Source organism: Podarcis bocagei, assembly GCF_964188305.1.
Source record: "Podarcis bocagei genome assembly, chromosome: 3".
In the NCBI taxonomy this organism is placed as follows: domain Eukaryota; kingdom Metazoa; phylum Chordata; class Lepidosauria; order Squamata; family Lacertidae; genus Podarcis; species Podarcis bocagei.
Window position 1 is genome coordinate 62,022,515 of NC_138127.1, and position 18,411 is coordinate 62,040,925.

The following is an 18,411-nucleotide window of genomic DNA, read 5'->3' on the forward strand; positions in this document are numbered from 1 at the left end:
CCATCTACATTGATAAGGCCTGTGGCAGGTGGGTGGAGCTGGGCATGCCATCTGATATTGCCTGTTTTCCCTTTTAAGACAGCGTCAGCCTTGATGTGGAAGGGCTCTCCTTCCAATGTCACACTAGCAGAAGGTTGAAAAATGCCTGCTCTATTCCTTGTGAATGAGTATCCACATAACATCCGGTGGCAGAAAATCCTCCTATTGATCTTGCACATGGCATATTTCAGATAAACTTAGCCATGGCTCATTGGTTGTATCATATCATTAAGTAATTCCCTGTTTGATTATGAAGAACTCTGGAGATCGTGAAGAATTCTCGTCTTTTTATTCCTGATCCAAAAATAGAAAGTAAGAAAACAATGTCATTGTTATGTTAATCCTTATTCAGAACATTTGCTTATTCCCCCCTCCTGAGCCGTTGCTGAGATTAATGTTTAATCTTCCAGCTTTGAAGAGCTCTGGTGTTTCCCTCAAGGCTTTGGTTGCCTCTTAAAAGGCTTATTGCTTGGTGTTGTGTTACTCTTATAACAGGATAATCTAAGTATTTATGATTTCTAAAAAGTTCTTCAGATGCTACAGTATATAGTTTCGAAGGGCCTAGACTCTGTAATGAAACATGTGTCTTTATAGGAAAGTCACCATGCAAGTCCTGACCCTCCCATCACCCTCATCCAGCAAAACGGTGGTCAGGGATGATGGGAGTTGTAAGCCAGCAACATTTGGAAGGCAGCAAGCTCCCTAATATTGATTTATGTTTAGTAGCATGGTGTCCTGTCATCTAAATCACACTGAGGGTCATCTAGTCCAACCTCTAGAAATGGAGGAATCTCAACTAGATCATACGTGAGACATGACCATTCAACCTCTTTCCTCTTCTTTTTTTTATAATCATATTTATTAAAATTTCCAATAATAACAGAATAAGAAAGATGGAAAAGATAGAGAAAGAAAGAAAAAGAAAGAGAAGTTTAAATCCTTACTTTCATAACCTTCTTTCTAGGACTCCCTCCTTCCCCTCCCGACTGTATTCCCCTTTCCTTAAGTTGGTTCCACAAGCTCTCATTCCCAATTTAAAACCAATATGCTTAACCCATTAACCAAAATTTATACAATCTTACCATCACTCCTCATCTTTAACAGAGAAAGTAAAAAGATTTTTCCCCCAAGATCTGCCCCAATTTCCTTCCACGAGTTCCCCCCCTTTTTTTTAAAATATGTTAAATCAAAATACAAAAGTTATATAAAGAAATAGAAGACAAAAGATATAAGAAGATTCAAAAAGTTGGTTACATAGCCTTTGGATTCCAAGATTCCCCCTCCCTTCCCCGGTTTGAATTCCCCATGTCCATCAGTCTGTATGTTGTTAGCCTGGAGATCTCAAGTCCATAGCCAAATTTTTCCCATTCCACCTTGCTGGTTTTCTTTTAATTTGTTTGTTTTAATGATGTTTAACTTCAAAAATCCAGTCTAATAGAGGCCTTTAGTTTCCTTGGTCTTTGTTGCTCCTCCCATTGTTCTTTCAGTGTCATAGTTGGTCCTTTGTTCTTTTTATTCCTTACTTTCTCAGGTTTCTTGTCTTGTTCAGCTGCTAAAACGTTCTTATTCCGAGATCTGGTATCTCTACAGAGGTTTGTTATTCAGGAACAAAAACTTGCGTCCAGTCCCTTCCTTTCTTCAATAGAAAATTCTATTGTCTCCTTTTAATGTAAACACCTCTGTAGACAAAATACTGTTTCAGTTTTGCAGCTTTCCCAGAGGATAAGACCTGTACACATCCCAGAGTAATTTTCCACATACGACCACTTGTAATGTCCCGAAACCCCTCTAGGGGGATTGCAGTAACTTTGTATCCTCTAATCCAAAAGTCAAATAGTTGTTTCTTCCCCCCCCCGACAGTTTGTATCCATATTATATCAAATTGTAACAGAATTAACCAGCAAAATACTTATAACAAAGTCCTCTTTATATTCTCAAGATTTGACAGCTACTTTGACAGCTGTCGAATTCTCCGTCTCTCTTCGCCAGGTTCTACGAATCGCCCCGGTTCCCAGGGGGGGTTGCCTTTTCCCTCTCACCCTCCACTCTTCTCCTCCAGCACAATTCTTGTAGTTTCCCATCGTGGAATTTATAATTTTTGTCAGCAGTAAACTTCTGGATCGATCTTGGTTACCCAGTCCTTGTTTTAGCATGTTTACAATCAGGGGGGGGGGACTGACTTCCTTTTTAGATCGCCCCCGCTTGTGCCGAATCCGAAAAAAATTCTTTTTTTCTCCTTTTGTACCCGGTTTCCCAATTACTCACGGGTTGTTGTTAAAAGTCCGAATTTCCAATGGAAGAAGCCAGCGCTCTCCGTCGAATGGCATGCGGCTGCGCTCGGCAGGGGAAGCGGAGGACTCACAGCACCATGCCACTCCCCGGCACCCGATCGGAAGCCTTTAAAAAGGCTCCTTCACGGGTCGGGAGGGCGCTATCGGTGCCAGCCGAGTCACCATGTCCACGGGCTCCGTGCCCGTGGTTTTTAAGGGTCCCCGCGTCGCCGGCGCGGTAGGACCCAGCCCCTGCCGAGCAGACTCCCTCCGGAGCTCGGAGGGAGTCCGCCATTCGGCGATGGCGCCAACCCGGAAGTCCCAACCTCTTTCCTCTTCAATTTCCTCCAGCTTTTGGGAGACATTGGTGCAGGAGAGGGTGGGGAAGCACCTGGCCCTTCACTTGCCTGACCGGCCTCTTCTGTCAAGCCGTCCTATGCTCTATCCTCCAGTTCTTAAGCTTTCCCGGCATCTGACTCTTGCTTTCTGGTTGTACAGGTCCCCACAAATCACTGGGCCCCTTTCCCGAGTCAAACTCCAGTACCCGTCAGTGTCTTCCCAGTCCCTTACACCAGTGTTCCCCAACCTTGGGCCTCCAGCTGTTTTTGGACTACAATTCCCATCATCCTTGACCACTGGTCTTGCTAGCGAGGGATGATGGGAGTTGTAGTCCAAAAACAGCTGGAGGCCCAAGGTTGGGGAACACTGCCTTATACCACTCCATTTTAATTGTTGCAAGACGAATTAAATGCTACCCTCAATAACATTTAGGACAGGGAGGTGTAAATTCAAAGATGATGATGATGATAATTAATAATAGTTGCGTCCAAGCCATTCCTAACTCGAAGACAGCAACAAGAATATTACATACCACAGAGAGATCAGTATCCACTCTATATTCTGTAATAGCATTCTATTATATCTCACAGGCCACATGGTGATTCGTCCAAAATCCCTTATCACAGTTGCCTCAGGCTCCAAACTATTTTTTTATTTGTGTCAGTCACCATAAATATCACTTCTTTTTTTGAGCTGAAGAATTTAATGTGATTACGCTGTACTCCAAATCTCAAAGAGAGAAAGCAGGCAGAGGAGGGAGCGGGGCACATTTAGTCGCTCTTCTTAATTCCCAGATAGAAATCTTACAATTATTTAGGGGGATGCCATTCTTTGAAGGATGATAACTATTGACAATGCACAAAGGAGGCTTACTTGTTTATTCTGTTTTAGAATTTGGAAAGTGGGAGTATAAATGAATACGGGGTTTAATACGCTCCAATGCTGTGATATACATTTGCATTGCTGCTAAAGACTGACAGTGATACAGTACCCTGGAGCTTTGAAAATGAATACCACCCCCACCCCCTTTAACTGATTCCTCACTATTTGTCTTCATTATTTCTATTCAACTTCATCTTTGTTTAATTTAACAAGTGCACTTGTCAGTTCATGAGCATGTGGCAACAGTGTTGAATTTTGAAACAAGATGGTGTGTGTAAGGCATAAGGGGTGTAATTTTTTTCAAGAGAGCTTACATTCAGATTTATGAAATGAGCACTCATTTCGGTTACATGGTATCCTTTACTTAATCTTGTATTTCTCTAAATGATTAAAGGGGCCATGGCTAAATGGTTGAGCAGTTGAAACTTACGAGACGTCACATTTGACAGTCCGACATCCCTTGTTAATGGTTCCTAGGTAGCGGAATCAGAAGAGACATCTGCCTTAGCCCCAAGAGAACTCTGTTAGAGTTGATAGTAGTGGGCCATTGAAATAGCCAGCATATGGTGGTTCCCTGTATTACTTGGATTCTTTAAGGAGCCACAGTTAATTTAATTAGTTTGAAATAAATCTGATTAACCCAGGAGACCCCCAGTTTGGCTACCCTCCTTTTTTGCAAGCAGTTTCTGCAACTCTTTGTCTCTTTTGAACTACATGGAACGTTACCAGCAAAGATTGCAGTGCGCCTTATTCACTAGTAAAGCCCCATTTTATTCCCAATTTTGGTCTTACACAAATAGTTCTTTTTCATGCATTCCTGTTCTGGGGAAGAGCACCTTGTTTTGGGAACTGTACCCAGGCCCCCAACCAGCTTTATCTGTTCTTGACATCTATAGAAGTGATTTTTGCAAGAGGTTGCTGTTTGGGTATGCCACTTACGTCACACATAGTACATGTGGTTAATCATCCCAGTCAGTTCAAGTAATGGAATGAGTATAAAACTCTATCATGGCAAGCCTGGATATCATATTCCTGGAAAAACATGCTGCTGCTGGTGAACGAGGCAGCAGAAGGGGGACTACTAGGGCCAGACTGCCAGGTGCAGTTCTGGGGTCCTCACGTCCAACTCCCTTTGTGTCCACCATCTTTCATTCCCCAGAGTGGCTCCAACCTGACATGGGCCCAGAAGTGCTCTGAGAACCAAAGGAGTGGACTCTTCAGATGTTGTGGGGGCTGCCACTACCTGATAAGGAGGAAGGGATTGACTGAGCAGATGGTGGAGAAGAGGCCCATCCTTTTTCTAACCTTTCTTAAAACCTTTTTTAGAAGACAATAAGCAAACTGGAGGCAGTACACTGACAACATGCATGAGAAAGTAAAGGGTCTGTTACCAACAGGGAACAATTTATTTTGTTTGGGGGGCAGGGAAAGAAAGAAAAAGGGATCCTCCTAATTCTACCATCCTGAATGTGACATGAGGCTCCCTGAGGGCATCTTGCTCTGGTTTCCTCAAACCTGGGGCCCCCACTGGCCTGCAGAGATCTAGTCTTGAGTGCATCAGGAGCTGACAGAACCTTAGCAGATAGAAGTGGATAGGGCCATCTAATTACCTTTGGCCTCAACGTCAAGGACTACCTTTGCCAATAACCTCCATGCTTTTGGAAACTTCTACCAACAATGGGGTAGCTTCAGCCTGGCTAATGCAGTCTTTCAATATTTTTAGGTACTTAGTTTTCATTTGGGAGGTCAGGTGTGACCTTAACCTTTCATTCTGAGGCTACTGGGGGTGCCTGACCTTTGTGCCGAGTTTCAGGTACACAGGTTAATAGAAGGACAGGCTAGACTGAACTTGAGAGTCTTCCAGACATTGTGAGATCTACAACAATCTTTTGACACTCTGCTCTTGCCTCTTAGAATGGTAGGTGGATGGGGCCACCTCTCTCTAACTCCTATAGTTACTGCCCAACCCAGAAGACTTTGCAGGGTGGAGCAAAAGACTGCAAGCCTCTTGTTTTGTTTATTAATGAATTTAGTTCTTCCAGTGTTAGAAATTCATGACTACTACGCTGGCATCATTGATTCTTTGAAAAATAAAGAAAGAGCACGGGAAAGCATATCAGAGCTAGAAAATCTATACAGCTTATACATTCTTGGCAATGATGCAGGTTTTTTAAAATCAATATAAGAAGTCAGTTTTTTGGACTTATTGTCCTTGACAGTGCCCTTTGAAATTTATGAAGTAGCAATGCACAACACCCCAGTTTTTGTTTAACTTTGTATTATTTAAAATTGGTCCAAGGTTAGCTTTATTCAGGCTACTGAGTTGAGCTTTGTTCTCTTTTATCTTTGGTTTTTGATCTCCCAAGAAATACTGATTGCTTAAGACATAATGCTTTGGGATGTGAATTTATTCTCATTTGTGAAACCCAAGTACAGTGGTACCTCGGTTTAAGAACAGTCCTGTTTATGAATGATTCGGTTTATGAACTCTGCAAAACTGGAAGTAGTGTCCCAGTTTGAGAACTTGACCTCGCTCTAATATTGGAATCTGAATGATGGAAGGGCACCGGTGGTGGGAGGCCTCATTAGGGAAAGCGTGCCTCGGTTTAAGAACAGTTTTGGTTTAAGAACGGACTTCCAGAACAGATTAAGTTCGTAAACCGAGGTACCACTGTATGTTTTTTCTCCCTTATGTCATTGCGAAGATTCAAAGTGCTGCAGAGTGGCACCTGTCATTTCCCCTTCTTGCATGAGATATACCAAATTCGTAACACATAGTTCTGGGTGAAAGGGCACATTTTTAGGGAATGCAGCAGTATCCAGCAATACACAGGATGCATGAGTGAGGCATGCTGCTGCTGCAAAATGCTGAAGGGTAATTTGCACAAAGTTGAAGGGCCAACTGTATTCAGCTGCACCCAGTCAAGGAATTGTAGGGTGCCTGGGCTTGGTTCCAAGCTAAGGGCTGTTGGAACTGTTTCAGCTATCACTGCATTAACTTTAGCAAATAATATGGCTGCTGGGCAGATGGCTTCTGGACTCCAGGCGTAGCTGGGCTTTGCAGAGTATGAAAAGCCAGGGCGTATCAACGCAGCACACTGCAACACTATGCACTGATGGTATTCTGCACACCTTCATCCCAGGAATTAAATGATACATACTTGAACTTTTTGAGCTTGTCAGAGGAACTACAGTCGTGCCTTGGTTCTCGAATGCCTGGTACTCGTATGCTTTGGCTCCCAAAACCCAGAAGTAAGTGCTCCGGTTTTCGAACATTCTTTGGAAGTCGAATGTCCAACGCAGCTTCCGCTTGAGCGCAGGAAGCTCCTGCAGCCAATTGGAAGCCGCGCTTTGGTTTTCGAACGTTTTCGGAAGTTGAATAGACTTCCTGAATGGACTACCTTTGAGAGCCAAGGTATGACTGTATAGCAAAACAAAGCTGTGAAAATGATCTCGTGCTAACCTTATGTAACAAAAAATCCCATCTCTTACAACCCTGTTGCAAAATTATTTGCTGTACAGTGTTTTGTGGAGAGGGAAAAGAATCCCACACATCAGAAGCAGGAAACTGAATCTGGCAGGCCAGAGCCTTACCTCCCTTACTCTTCACGTGTCAATTTAGAGAGGTGGGCAGGACATTATTATAATATCAGGTGATAACTTCAGAGGGGTTTGCTCTAACTGTTGATTGGTGGTTACACCAAGTCCCTTTGAAGATGTACTTTGGATTCAAACCATGCCTACATTTTTCCTTTGCAAATCAGCAAGTTTTCTGGAAACAAAAAATGTCCACTTGCAGGTATAGTTTGAATGCAAACTACACCTGCAAAGGGACTTCAAAGGGACTTACTGTAATCCCCAGTCAGCTAATTGGTGAATGCAGAAAGCCTCTTAGAAGGCACACCAACGGGGAACTCCCCAGTGCAGCCGATCCTAGTGTGGTTCACTTTCAGCTGATTGGTGCCATCAGTGATCCAAAGAACAACTGGGAGCTCACTTTAAGCTCCCATCAGTGTCTTTGTGACTGTGTCCTGATGTCAGGTGTGAGGCACATGGGTGTGGTGTGGGGGGAAACAGTCCCAAGAGCTAAATTGGGACCCACGCCCTGCCTAGTTAGGCCCACAGGCTAGAGATCATCTCACCGTGCTTTATGCTAATGGAAAACTCTTTCTCGCAGTGACTATTCTTATGTAGCCAAAACTGTACGGTCCACATGCAAGAGGGAGAAATCAGCAGATTTGAGAGAGTTCCAAAGTTTCAGAAGCACAACAATGCTTAGCAGCCACAGAACAGTAACTATCTGTGAGGGAGCAGAAAATGGGGTGGGAGAGTTGCATGGAATATCCTGTAAAAGGGCATGATGCACTGGGTGGCCAGAACTCTGAACAGGAACATTCCATTCTGCAACATTTTGTTGCAGGTCTTCCTTGCACTTCTTATACTAGATATGGGAGCATTAGAATAGCTCTATGTGCAACAAATTCTGTACATTATACACCAGATAATATCCCTTTAAAAAGATACAGTGTTTAAAATAAACCAATTAGAAAGTAAGCTCTTACAAGGCTCCTTGCTGCTTTCCTTGTCAATTAGTTAATTTCTTTCCTTTGACAAGTCAGCTCTGCAAGCTTATCTTCATCACCTTAGAAAGAAATCAAAGGAAAAACAATCAGCTACAGCAGTCTGTCATTTTGTGTTTCCCATGGAGATAATTTAACTATAACACAGTGACATTGAACATTGATAGGAAAATGACAGGCCATGATTAAAGTTTTGTCCTAGATGAAATGAATGTCTGGCAGATGAAAAGAATACATAAAACCCCAACCTAATTCCCATCCCTGACTCTTGCTCAAATGCTTTTTTATGACTGTTATTGCCTAGTATTATGTGGTATGTTGTTTTTAATAACCATAATCAAACATCCATTATTGGTTTTCAGCAATAGAAAAATTGTTCTTTCCCCTATATTTTCTCAAACGGCCTTACAGAGTATAAAGAGTGGTTACATAATTTGTACTCTCACATAAAATACAAGGAGTTTGCTCTGCCCTCAAGCAAGATATTGATGTCAGGGTGTGTGTCCCCCTTCTTTTAAGGGAAAGAGAAAGGAATAATTTTGTCATGCTATTTTTAGAGTTCAGTGTAAATTTCAGCAATTAGGCATTGTATTCTGTGGGTGCAGATGTAATTGTTTATTCTAGGCTGTGAAACTGAAGATACTAATTGTTGATATGTAAGATTTAGTAAAGGAAGAAGGCATGGTCAGACAACCAATATACATTTTCAAAGCAATATACGTAAACAATTTCTTTTACAATAAAGCATTGTTTTCAAATAGCTTTGTTGAATCCGTGTGCAGATTCTGCTACTTACATGCATGTGAGAGCAGCAGATTTTGTTGACATGTTGAAATGGCTCATACTGATCCTAAGTGTGTTGCCCCCATCTGTGCAAAGTGTTTCTCCACTAGTGGTTCCATTCACTTTAATGGAAATGGCAGCTCTGGTCAAGCTTCCTTTTGTTGTTCCCTCCACTGAAGTGTATATGGAGTGAGTGGAGAACCTCCACATAAGCCATGGAGGCACAGAAAGGGACTGCAATATGATGACTGAATGAAACAACTGTTCTGATGCATCAGCCAAGCACTCCTTGGCACAAAAGCTTTCCTTCTTGTTCTAGAAGAAGAAGAAATGATGTGTACATTTGAGAATGTCTGCTTGTGAATTGGTTCTAAAGCGTGTTATTCTGCAGAAGCAATACTTGTTAATTTCAATGGAGTTGACTCAGTGTGGGCACCACTTGCACAGCCCTAAATCTGTCCTTGGGTAGTGTGTGTGTGTGTGTGTGTGTGTGTGTGTGTGTGTTCCTTCTCAAGAGTGTTTCTGATTGTAGCCCATTTAATTTCTCACTTCCTATTGCTTCATCACCACCACCACCATCATCATTATTTAATTTGTATGTAGCCTTTCCATAATTAAAACCATACTCAAGGCAATTTAGAACATGCAAATATTTACATAATATTTACCATCTGGGCTGTGATACCACCCTTGAATCTCTGAGGCAAAGGCTCTGGGACATATCACATAGTGATCTCCGATCTCAATCTCATGTTATCTGTGGCCCATTAGCAGTAGGAATTCACTACGGGTTCGAGTTTCAGACACCTGCATATCTTATGATCAAGCTAGGGAACTATTGATTAAACCACTACAGTGATACCTCGGGTTACATATGCTTCAGGTTACAGACTCTGCTAGCCCAGAAATAATACCTCGGGTTAAGAAGTTTGCTTCAGGATGAGAACAGAAATCATGCTCCAGCGGTGTGGCAGCAGCAGGAGGCCCCATTAGCTAAAGCTGTGCTTCAGTTTAAGAACAGTTTCAGTTTAAGTACAGACCTCTGGAACGAATTAAGTACTTAACCCGAGGTACCACTGTATTGGCAAATCGGCCGGGTCAATCTGAAGCCTACTATATCAAATATCTTCTGGACGACAAGTCCAATGATATCACATTGGCCGTGGCAAAGTTTCTTTCAGTAGTCATACGAATCAAAGATTAACATACCCATGACTAAACAAATAACGCTTCGGTCTTCCTTCCCTGGGAGGTTGTCTGTATGAATCTGTATTTAATTCTGAATCCATGTTATGGGTTGTTGGACCGCAATAAAGATTATTATTAATATAACAAAAGTAGTCAAAAATAATAAATAAATCACATCAAAAAGTACACAACCATAACTGAACGATTTTCACACAAATCATAAGATCTAAAAACAATGATATAAAATAACAGCCCCCCAACCCCCCCAACAGTACCCCAAACAATACTTCAACCCAAGAGTCTGTTCAGCAGCCTCAGCTTTTGTTGCTGGAGTCAGTCAAGGTCCTGCTCTCCCAGGCAAGGTGGAATAGTCCAGCAATGCTAGGAGCAGCTCTTCCAGGACTCACAGCCAATTGACTTCTATGATAGAAAAAAGCGTAAGCATGCATAGGGCTGGATACTTATCTACTTGTATGATATTAATGACTGTAGACATTTGGGATAGGGAACGCGGAAATCAATTATGCAATAGAGAAATGAAAGCTAAATTTTTAAAAAGTTAGATTATGTAAAAGCAAGGTCCATAAAATTTCCTCTTTGAAAAATTTCTAAGTGTCAGAAGATGGCTACTGTAACATGAGCATGCTAGTGTTAAATTCTCAAAGAAAGTGGGAGTTAAATGTTGAACTTACTTTAAGTTTCCAGTTATTACACTTTTAGTGTAATCTCTGGCCTTTACTGACCCACAGACTAAAGCAGATTATAGTAACCACAAAACTAGTAACACACAGCTAAAGAGTTGCATTTTGTTTACCAGTTTCATACAATTTTATCAACTAATTTGTCCCAGAAATGCTGAGGCATACCTTCGAAAATCAATATTTAATTGTACAGCCGTTATGAAATACATTTATAACAATAGTATTGTGCAGGGTTTTTTGACTCCCAAAATTAATCTCATTATACTAAAGAATATGCTGGGTTAATCTGTTTCCCCCCACTGCTGTATACTTTCATACCACATATACATATACATTTATATCACAAAGCTTTTTACAAGATGATAAAAGAATCCAATTAAAAGTTCTGACAAGTAAACCATTTTTAAGACGAATGCATGCTGTATAATTTAGATCTAATCATCAAAGCCAATTATGAAGCACAATAAAATGTGTTTTGATGCACTGCTTTTCATTCTAATATAACTTCAATTTTTAAAATTTGAAATATTTAAACTATAAGGAATATTGCAGGACAAATAGATGCTCTGGGAAGAATTTTGCTAAAAGTAAATCATATAATGGAATAAACCTGTACAATAGATTAGACAGCACCAACATCATGCATAAAAACAGGATTTTCTGTGCATATCTTGCATCCCTATTAGCCGCACGTGCTCTTGTGAATTAACTTTCATCAACCAGTGGGATCAGCGTGTCAAATAATAGTGAGCAAAGTTTGATGCAAATAACATTTCACTATTGGAAAAGTTGATTCCCCTTTTAGTTATTAGCCGATCAGTCAAAATAACTAAGCAACTATGCGCCATTTTACAAGGGAAGTTTATACAAAAAACTTCACACAGAAGCCTAAAAAGCTTCCTTGAATTGAATCAGACCATGGGTCTATCTAGCTCAGTGTTATTTTTGCTGACTGGCTGTAGCCTTCCAGGATTTCAGAAAGGGGTCAGAGTTAAATATTTAAGTATTGATCAGCTACAATATAGACAACTAATAAGGGACTCTGCTCAATAATGCCCTCATTTCTGTGATCCCACTGGGATTACCGTATTTTTCGCACTATAGGACGCACTTTTTCCCCTCCAAAAATGAAGGGGAAATGTGTGTGCGTCCTATGGTGCGAATGCAGGCTTTTGCTGAAGCCTGGAGAGCGAGAGGGGTCCGTGCGCACCGACCCCTCTCGCTCTCCAGGCTTCAGGAAGCTATCCCAAGTCTTGCAAGCCCGGCGGGATGTCCCGCGGGCTCGCAAGGCTTGCGGGCAGCAGCCTGCACCCAAAAGCTGGGGACAGCGGGGAGGCGCAGAGCCGCCACCCCGCTATTCCCCGACCTGATCTGGAGGCTGGCGGGGGGAGAAGCAAGCCTGCTTCTCCCCCCCACCATCCCCACAACCTCCAGATCAGGTCGGGGGAAAGCGGGATGGCGGCGCTCCGCTATCCCGCTTTTCCCCGACCTGATCGGGAGGCTGGGGGAGGGAGAAGCAAGCCTGCTTCTCCCCCCCACCAGCCCCACAACCTCCAGATCAGGTCGGGGGAAAGAGGGATGGCGGCGCTCCGCTATCCCGCTTTTCCCCGACCTGATCGGGAGGCTGGGGGAGGGAGAAGCAAGCCTGCTTCTCCCCCCCACCAGCCCCACAACCTCCAGATCAGGTCGGGGGAAAGCGGGATGGCGGCGCTCCGCTATCCCGCTTTTCCCCGACCTGATTGGGAGGCTGGGGGAGGGAGAAGCAAGCCTGCTTCTCCCCCCCACCAGCCCCACAACCTCCAGATCAGGTCGGGGGAAAGCGGGATGGCGGCGCTCCGCTATCCCGCTTTTCCCCGACCTGATCGGGAGGCTGGGGGAGGGAGAAGCAAGCCTGCTTCTCCCCCCCCACCATCCCCACAACCTCCCGGCTTCAGGAGAGCCCCACCGCCAGCCCCACAAGCTCGGGGGACAGCGGGAGAGGCGCAGCGCGCCATCCCGCTGTCTCCCGACATGGTTTGGAGGTTGGCGGAAGGCTTCCTCCTCCCCCAGCCCCGCAAGTTCCCAGAGCGATGCCAAAGCATGGCTCTGGGTCCCGTTCTGGGGGAGGGGGAAGCTCGGGCTTCCCCGCCCCAGCCCCGCGCCTGGGGGGGGGGATAAATTTTTTTTGCCTTTATTTCCCCCCCCCAATCTAGGTGCGTCCTATGGACCGGTGCGTCCAATAGTCCGAAAAATACGGTAAGTCAGCGATTTGGAGATCTCAAGCTGCATACCAACTTTAAATGAAGGGCCTTACAGACTCACAGTAGCGATGCAGTGGTTCTTTTTCTAAACCATAGTTACTCAACACAGGCAAACCCAAAATAGTATCTTCTGAATTCTTCTTGGGGACATATGTTTATTTATATCTGCTTCATATCGGAAAAAGAATTGTACTAAAGAATTGAGAATTACTAAGCCATATAATCAGCATATCCCAAAAGAAAATAAAGCTTAAACAAAGTGTTGGATTGAAACATATAATTGTGTTCCTTGGTTTTAAAGCACTTTGTGTTCATCACAGGTTCAATGTGAGGAAATTAAATTATGCTATAAATAGCAAGTTTGGGCTGCAATCTCATGTACTTCTAAGCTTCCCTAATTCCTGAGTCTGCTGTCCAATGACTCCATGGAGCCAGAAATCTATGGTACTTTCACAGACGCAACTGTGCACAAAACTGCCTAATCCTGCAGATACGGTGTGCACAGAGGGACTCCAGAGTGCACATAGAGCTCTATACAAGCAGGGACTGGCCCATGCTTTGAATACATACCCCAAGACTGAAGTGAAAGCCCCTGCTTCTGTGTATCACTGGACCACCTCCATTGAGTGGGCAGAAAGAAATTGAATTGGGCCATTTTAGACTACTGTGCAGCTTGATTGGCTACTGTGAATGAATGAGACACAGAATTCTTAAGATAGCTGTAGATTCTGGAGGACAAGCCAGAACCTCCACAACCTAACAAGCATCAGAGAACATCATCCTATTGCAGGGTCCCCCTTGACATCTATCAGTTCCTATTTTGAAAAAAGAGAAATTTGCCAAACTGGTTTTTGAGAACTATTATTTTATTTTATCTTGGTAAAAATACAAAACAAGAGATTCCCAAAGCATTACATAAGAGATGAACTCTTGTCTCCGAACAAAGTTCTTATTTTCTTTCTGGCTTTTATTTCAGCTGTGGGAGCCAGCTTCTTGAAAGAGTGTGGGAAGTTGACTTAGAGGCCTGTCAACTGTTGATCCGAGGGTTTCAGCTGAAAGAAGGTGGTGGTTGTATTTTCGAGGGCGAAGAGAGCCAAACAGATGAAGTAGAGGATACTGCCGATGCCTCTTTGAGCACCAACCGGGAACAATCAAAACACTTTCCAGTTCAAGATTCCAAGTGGAGTACTCTCCAGTGCCCTGTTATCCAAAGCAAACACCAGAGTACACACTGGGAACTGAAAGAGGTATCATGTTGGTTTTTTGCTCTGTTTGCTTTTCAGTTTGTTTTCCACTGATGTCATTCTTTTCATTTTTGACAGGAGTTTCACTTGGGCTTAAATGTTAGCAGCTCTGGTAAAGAGAAATGTATGCTTAGAGTCTGATGATGAAGCCTAAAGGGACTGTGTCGCACATTACCAGTCTCCTGCATGGAAGATCACAGTGCATGGGACAATTCTACTTACCAGTAACCAGTTCCATGTGTTGAGATTTACCAAAGATAGGAAGCAGCTTCAGTGTAGGAGTTAAGAAGTGGTCCTTAGGGCCCAAACTACACATGGCAATGATAATTTTCCTTGAATGAATGCAGAAATAGCCAGCAGAGTCCCCCAAGCTGGGATCCTGGGGTGGGAAATATGGAGGCTTGAGCTCTTTGCCTCCACTGCAGTCCTGATCCCGATTGGAAACCCTGCCCCTGCACTTTGTATGGGAGAGGAAACTTCTCAGTGAAGTGAATGCAAGTCATTTTTGGCCCATGAAAACTGTGGGTGTTGGAGGTCCATTCAGGGACTGCAACAGAAGAGGCGATAAAGCCTCCCTATCTCTTAACCATATCTGGATTTCATCCCCCAAAACACAGTGCCTATTTCTGTAAGAAAAATAGAAATACAAAAAGAAAGTAGGATGGACAAAACTGTCTGTTTCAGTTTCCCGCATTCTCAATTTTCCAATCTTAAGTTTAGTTCTCCATACTTCTGCATTAATTTGTGATTTGTTTTTTTTAAAAAAAGTCATCATGAAAATCCATCAGCATTTCAATGCATATTTCTAAACAATTTTGCAATGCAATTTAGCCTAAAACAACAGACATCTGTTTGTGATTTTTAATAATCTACACATTTTATGAATACTACTCTCCAGTAGTATTTGTTCACCTTGCTTGACAAGAGAAATTCATTTCGAAACTTGGAGAAGTGTGGAAGGCTAGGTTTAAGTTCTCATTTTGAAAAGTGCAAATTAGGCAGGTTCACCTAGAACAGGCTTCCTCAACCTCGGCCCTCCAGATGTTTTGAGACTACAATTCCCATCATCCCTGACTACTGATCCTGCTAGCTAGGGATCTTGGGAGTTGTAGGCAAAAAAAAACATTTGGAGTGCTGAGGTTGAGGAAGCCTGACCTAGAATGTACCTCCTTTATTCCATATTAGTATCAGCACTTTCCCTCTTCTCCACCTACTTGCCTGTGTGTTTGCGTGAATATGTTAAACCCCACAATGGTCATAAATGAATCTGTTTATGTCCCCTTGACACTCTGATGCATGCATAAGACTTAATTTGAGCCAGGCTTGCTGGTTCTTTATCATGAGAACTATTCAATCTCCTTTGGCAAGGCACGCCATCTGAGGCCTAAACATTAGTCCTCAGCCATGCAGGCGGGGGTGGGGTGGGGATCTGACCTTGCAGTTCTGTGATGGGAGAGAATCGTGAAAGGCAGAGCTAAAATGTCTAAAACCAGTGCACAAAGCAGAGCTCAGAAAGTCCATCTAGCAAGCCTTCTGTGACACCCCAACCCCCAAATAACCAAAGGCAGAAAACATTGTCAGTGTGAGAGACAGCACAAAATGAGCAATGGTGGCTACAGCAAGAGGATCAAGGACCATGTGGTTCTCGTTGCCTATAGTTCCTAACCTTCAAAACAGCAGGCGAGGGAAGAAAGCTAATATACCTGATTCCTGTGCCAAGCACAGAAGATTGTGACCACTTTCTCAGTGCTGAATAGAATAATTCTCACGAAGTACATCTTTCTCATTAATCTTTCCACTCCATGGAATGGAAGTCCCAAAGCAGTCCATCATCCCTGGCTGTGGGGAACATGCTTTCTTTGTATTTGGTCATACACCACTTAATATTTCTTTGCAGCCACGCTCTCCTTCCAAAGATGGATTCTGTGGAGCTGCAGCATTTCATTTTATGGTGTCTCATGAAGCTAGAGGCCATACATAACCTGTATTCTACTGGGGAACATTTGTGTGCCCTGATAGTATGAGTCCTCTAAGAAGTACCACTTCCTTCAAGCTATAGTCTGAATCTGTATTATGCTTCATCTCCTAGTAAGGTGGACCTCAACTTACTTTTTCTGCCCAGCAACAGTTCCTTGAATGACACTAAAAGCTCAGGGAGGCCTGAAACATGTTCCAGGTACTAGTTTAATACTGTTTTGTTCCACAGTCCTTTGTGGTTTGTTAGTATCAAACAGAGAGGGAATGATAACCCAGGACAGTTGAAATTGCCTATTTATCTGTGGAAGTATGTGGTGGAGTCAGGGAGACTGATTTCAGCATTCTAGATTCTGCCTGCCTTTGCAGTAGCTGTTAGCTCCACGGGCAAAAAACATGCACCCGTGTATGATGCATTATCATTAATGGCATTCTGAGAGGCAAGTATTTAGAATCAGATTTACAAAGCACTGTGGAAACCGATGATCGCAATCTTATCTATCTGATTTGATTCTGTGAGGATTCTGCAGTGTCTTTGTATATTGATAAGAATGGGTAGGAGCGAAAAGGAAACTTCCTCTGTTTTGAGCCTATAGGGTTTATTAGGTTGATATCCAATGATGCACACCGGCACTTTTGCTTTCTATTTTCCCCTTCCAGCCTTCTGTGCTCCGGCAGTAGCATGCAAAAATTTGTTAAGGAAGATATTGGGAACTGATTAACATTACATCAAGTGATAGAAATTAGCTGTTCTTTAATTTAGTACTTTAATTATACTTCCAATGACTACTTAATATCCTTTCAATTTCCAGATGTTTACTTCATTACCTGGACCAAACATTGTAAACTGGAACCTATTTTCAGGGAAGACAGTTTTAATTGAGGTTTTCTCATGTAAAATTAGTTTTCCTTCTAGCTTTGATTAAAATTTAATCTTCCTTTCTCAGAGAAGATTGATCACGAAAAGAAACATGTTCTACTTTATATATAATTTGATAATGGATCTAATATATTGTACAAGTCAATTCCTATTGTTCGTAGTTCTTTTAGGATATTGGCTGTTGCATTTATATTAATTTATTGTCTTTATATGCCACCTAGAATATATTTTATGCCTACTTGGAAAGCTTGTAACTTTCTATTGTGGGTGCTGTACTAATGGGTGATATCCAACATTAGTCATACTCAGAGTAGATAGAATAAGATGAATGCATATACCTAAATCCTTGGATTTCAATGGGTCCACTGTGAGCATGGCTTAGTTGGCTATCACCCAGTTGCTTTAACTTTCTATGGGAATGTATAAATTTATTGTGTAGCATTTGTCCCATATCAGTCTATTTACTTGCACAGACCATAATCCTTTTAGTTTCACTTGTATTGAATGTTCAGTATTACTCATATTTCTATTCCATTTTCCTCTAGCTTATCTAAAACATAATTACATTATACGTAAAGCAGCCTGTAAAAAAGAAATACACAGAGAATGAAAAACAAAAAGCAACCAGCAATAAACCCCACAAACTGCCCATTGGTGGTGGTGATGACAGTGGCAACAATTACATGCCTCCATCGCCAGCTCTCCTGTATAAAATCAAATACTCAGCTAGTAATCCTCGCTTGTGCTACTAGGAATAATAATCAACTTACTTTCCAACTCTATGTAGTTGTATCATCTTAACGCCTCCGCACTTTGTGAGAATAATTTTAAGGTAGGCCTGTGGAACAACCCGATTCTACATGCACATTAATAATAATAAATAATAATAATAATAATAATAATAATAATAATAATAATAATAATAAATTTTATTTATATCCCGCCCTCCCCAGCAGAGCCAGGCTCAGGGCGGCTAACAACAATCAAATAAACAATCAAATAATAACACATTCTAAAAATATTTCATTATAAAAATTAGTTAAAATCAAATTGATAGCAACCGATTAAACAAAATTCTGTGCAGGTTGCCAGAGGAGGGAGTCAGGCTGCGCCCTGACCAAAGGCCTGGCGGAACAACTCTGTCTTGCAGGCCCTGCGGAAAGATGTCAGGTCCCGCAGGGCCCTAGTCTCTTGTGACAGAGCATTCCACCAGGTTGGAGCCGCAGCCGAGAAGGCCCTGGCTCTAGTTGAGGCCAGCCTAACCTCTCTGAGGCCTGGGACCTTGAGGGTG

At 42.5% G+C, this 18,411-nt stretch overlaps 1 protein-coding gene across 6 annotated transcripts in view; it reads left to right on the plus strand.

The window, feature by feature from the left end:
• DISC1 (DISC1 scaffold protein) overlaps nt 1-18,411 on the plus strand; it is a 162,228-nt gene that overhangs the window by 112,259 nt on the left and 31,558 nt on the right. For all 6 annotated transcript variants that reach the window (XM_081186212.1, XM_081186208.1, XM_081186207.1 and 3 more), the window contains one exon: nt 13,999-14,269. In XM_081186212.1, coding sequence (XP_081042338.1) covers nt 13,999-14,269 — 271 coding nt within the window. The remainder of the gene's footprint in view (nt 1-13,998; nt 14,270-18,411) is intronic.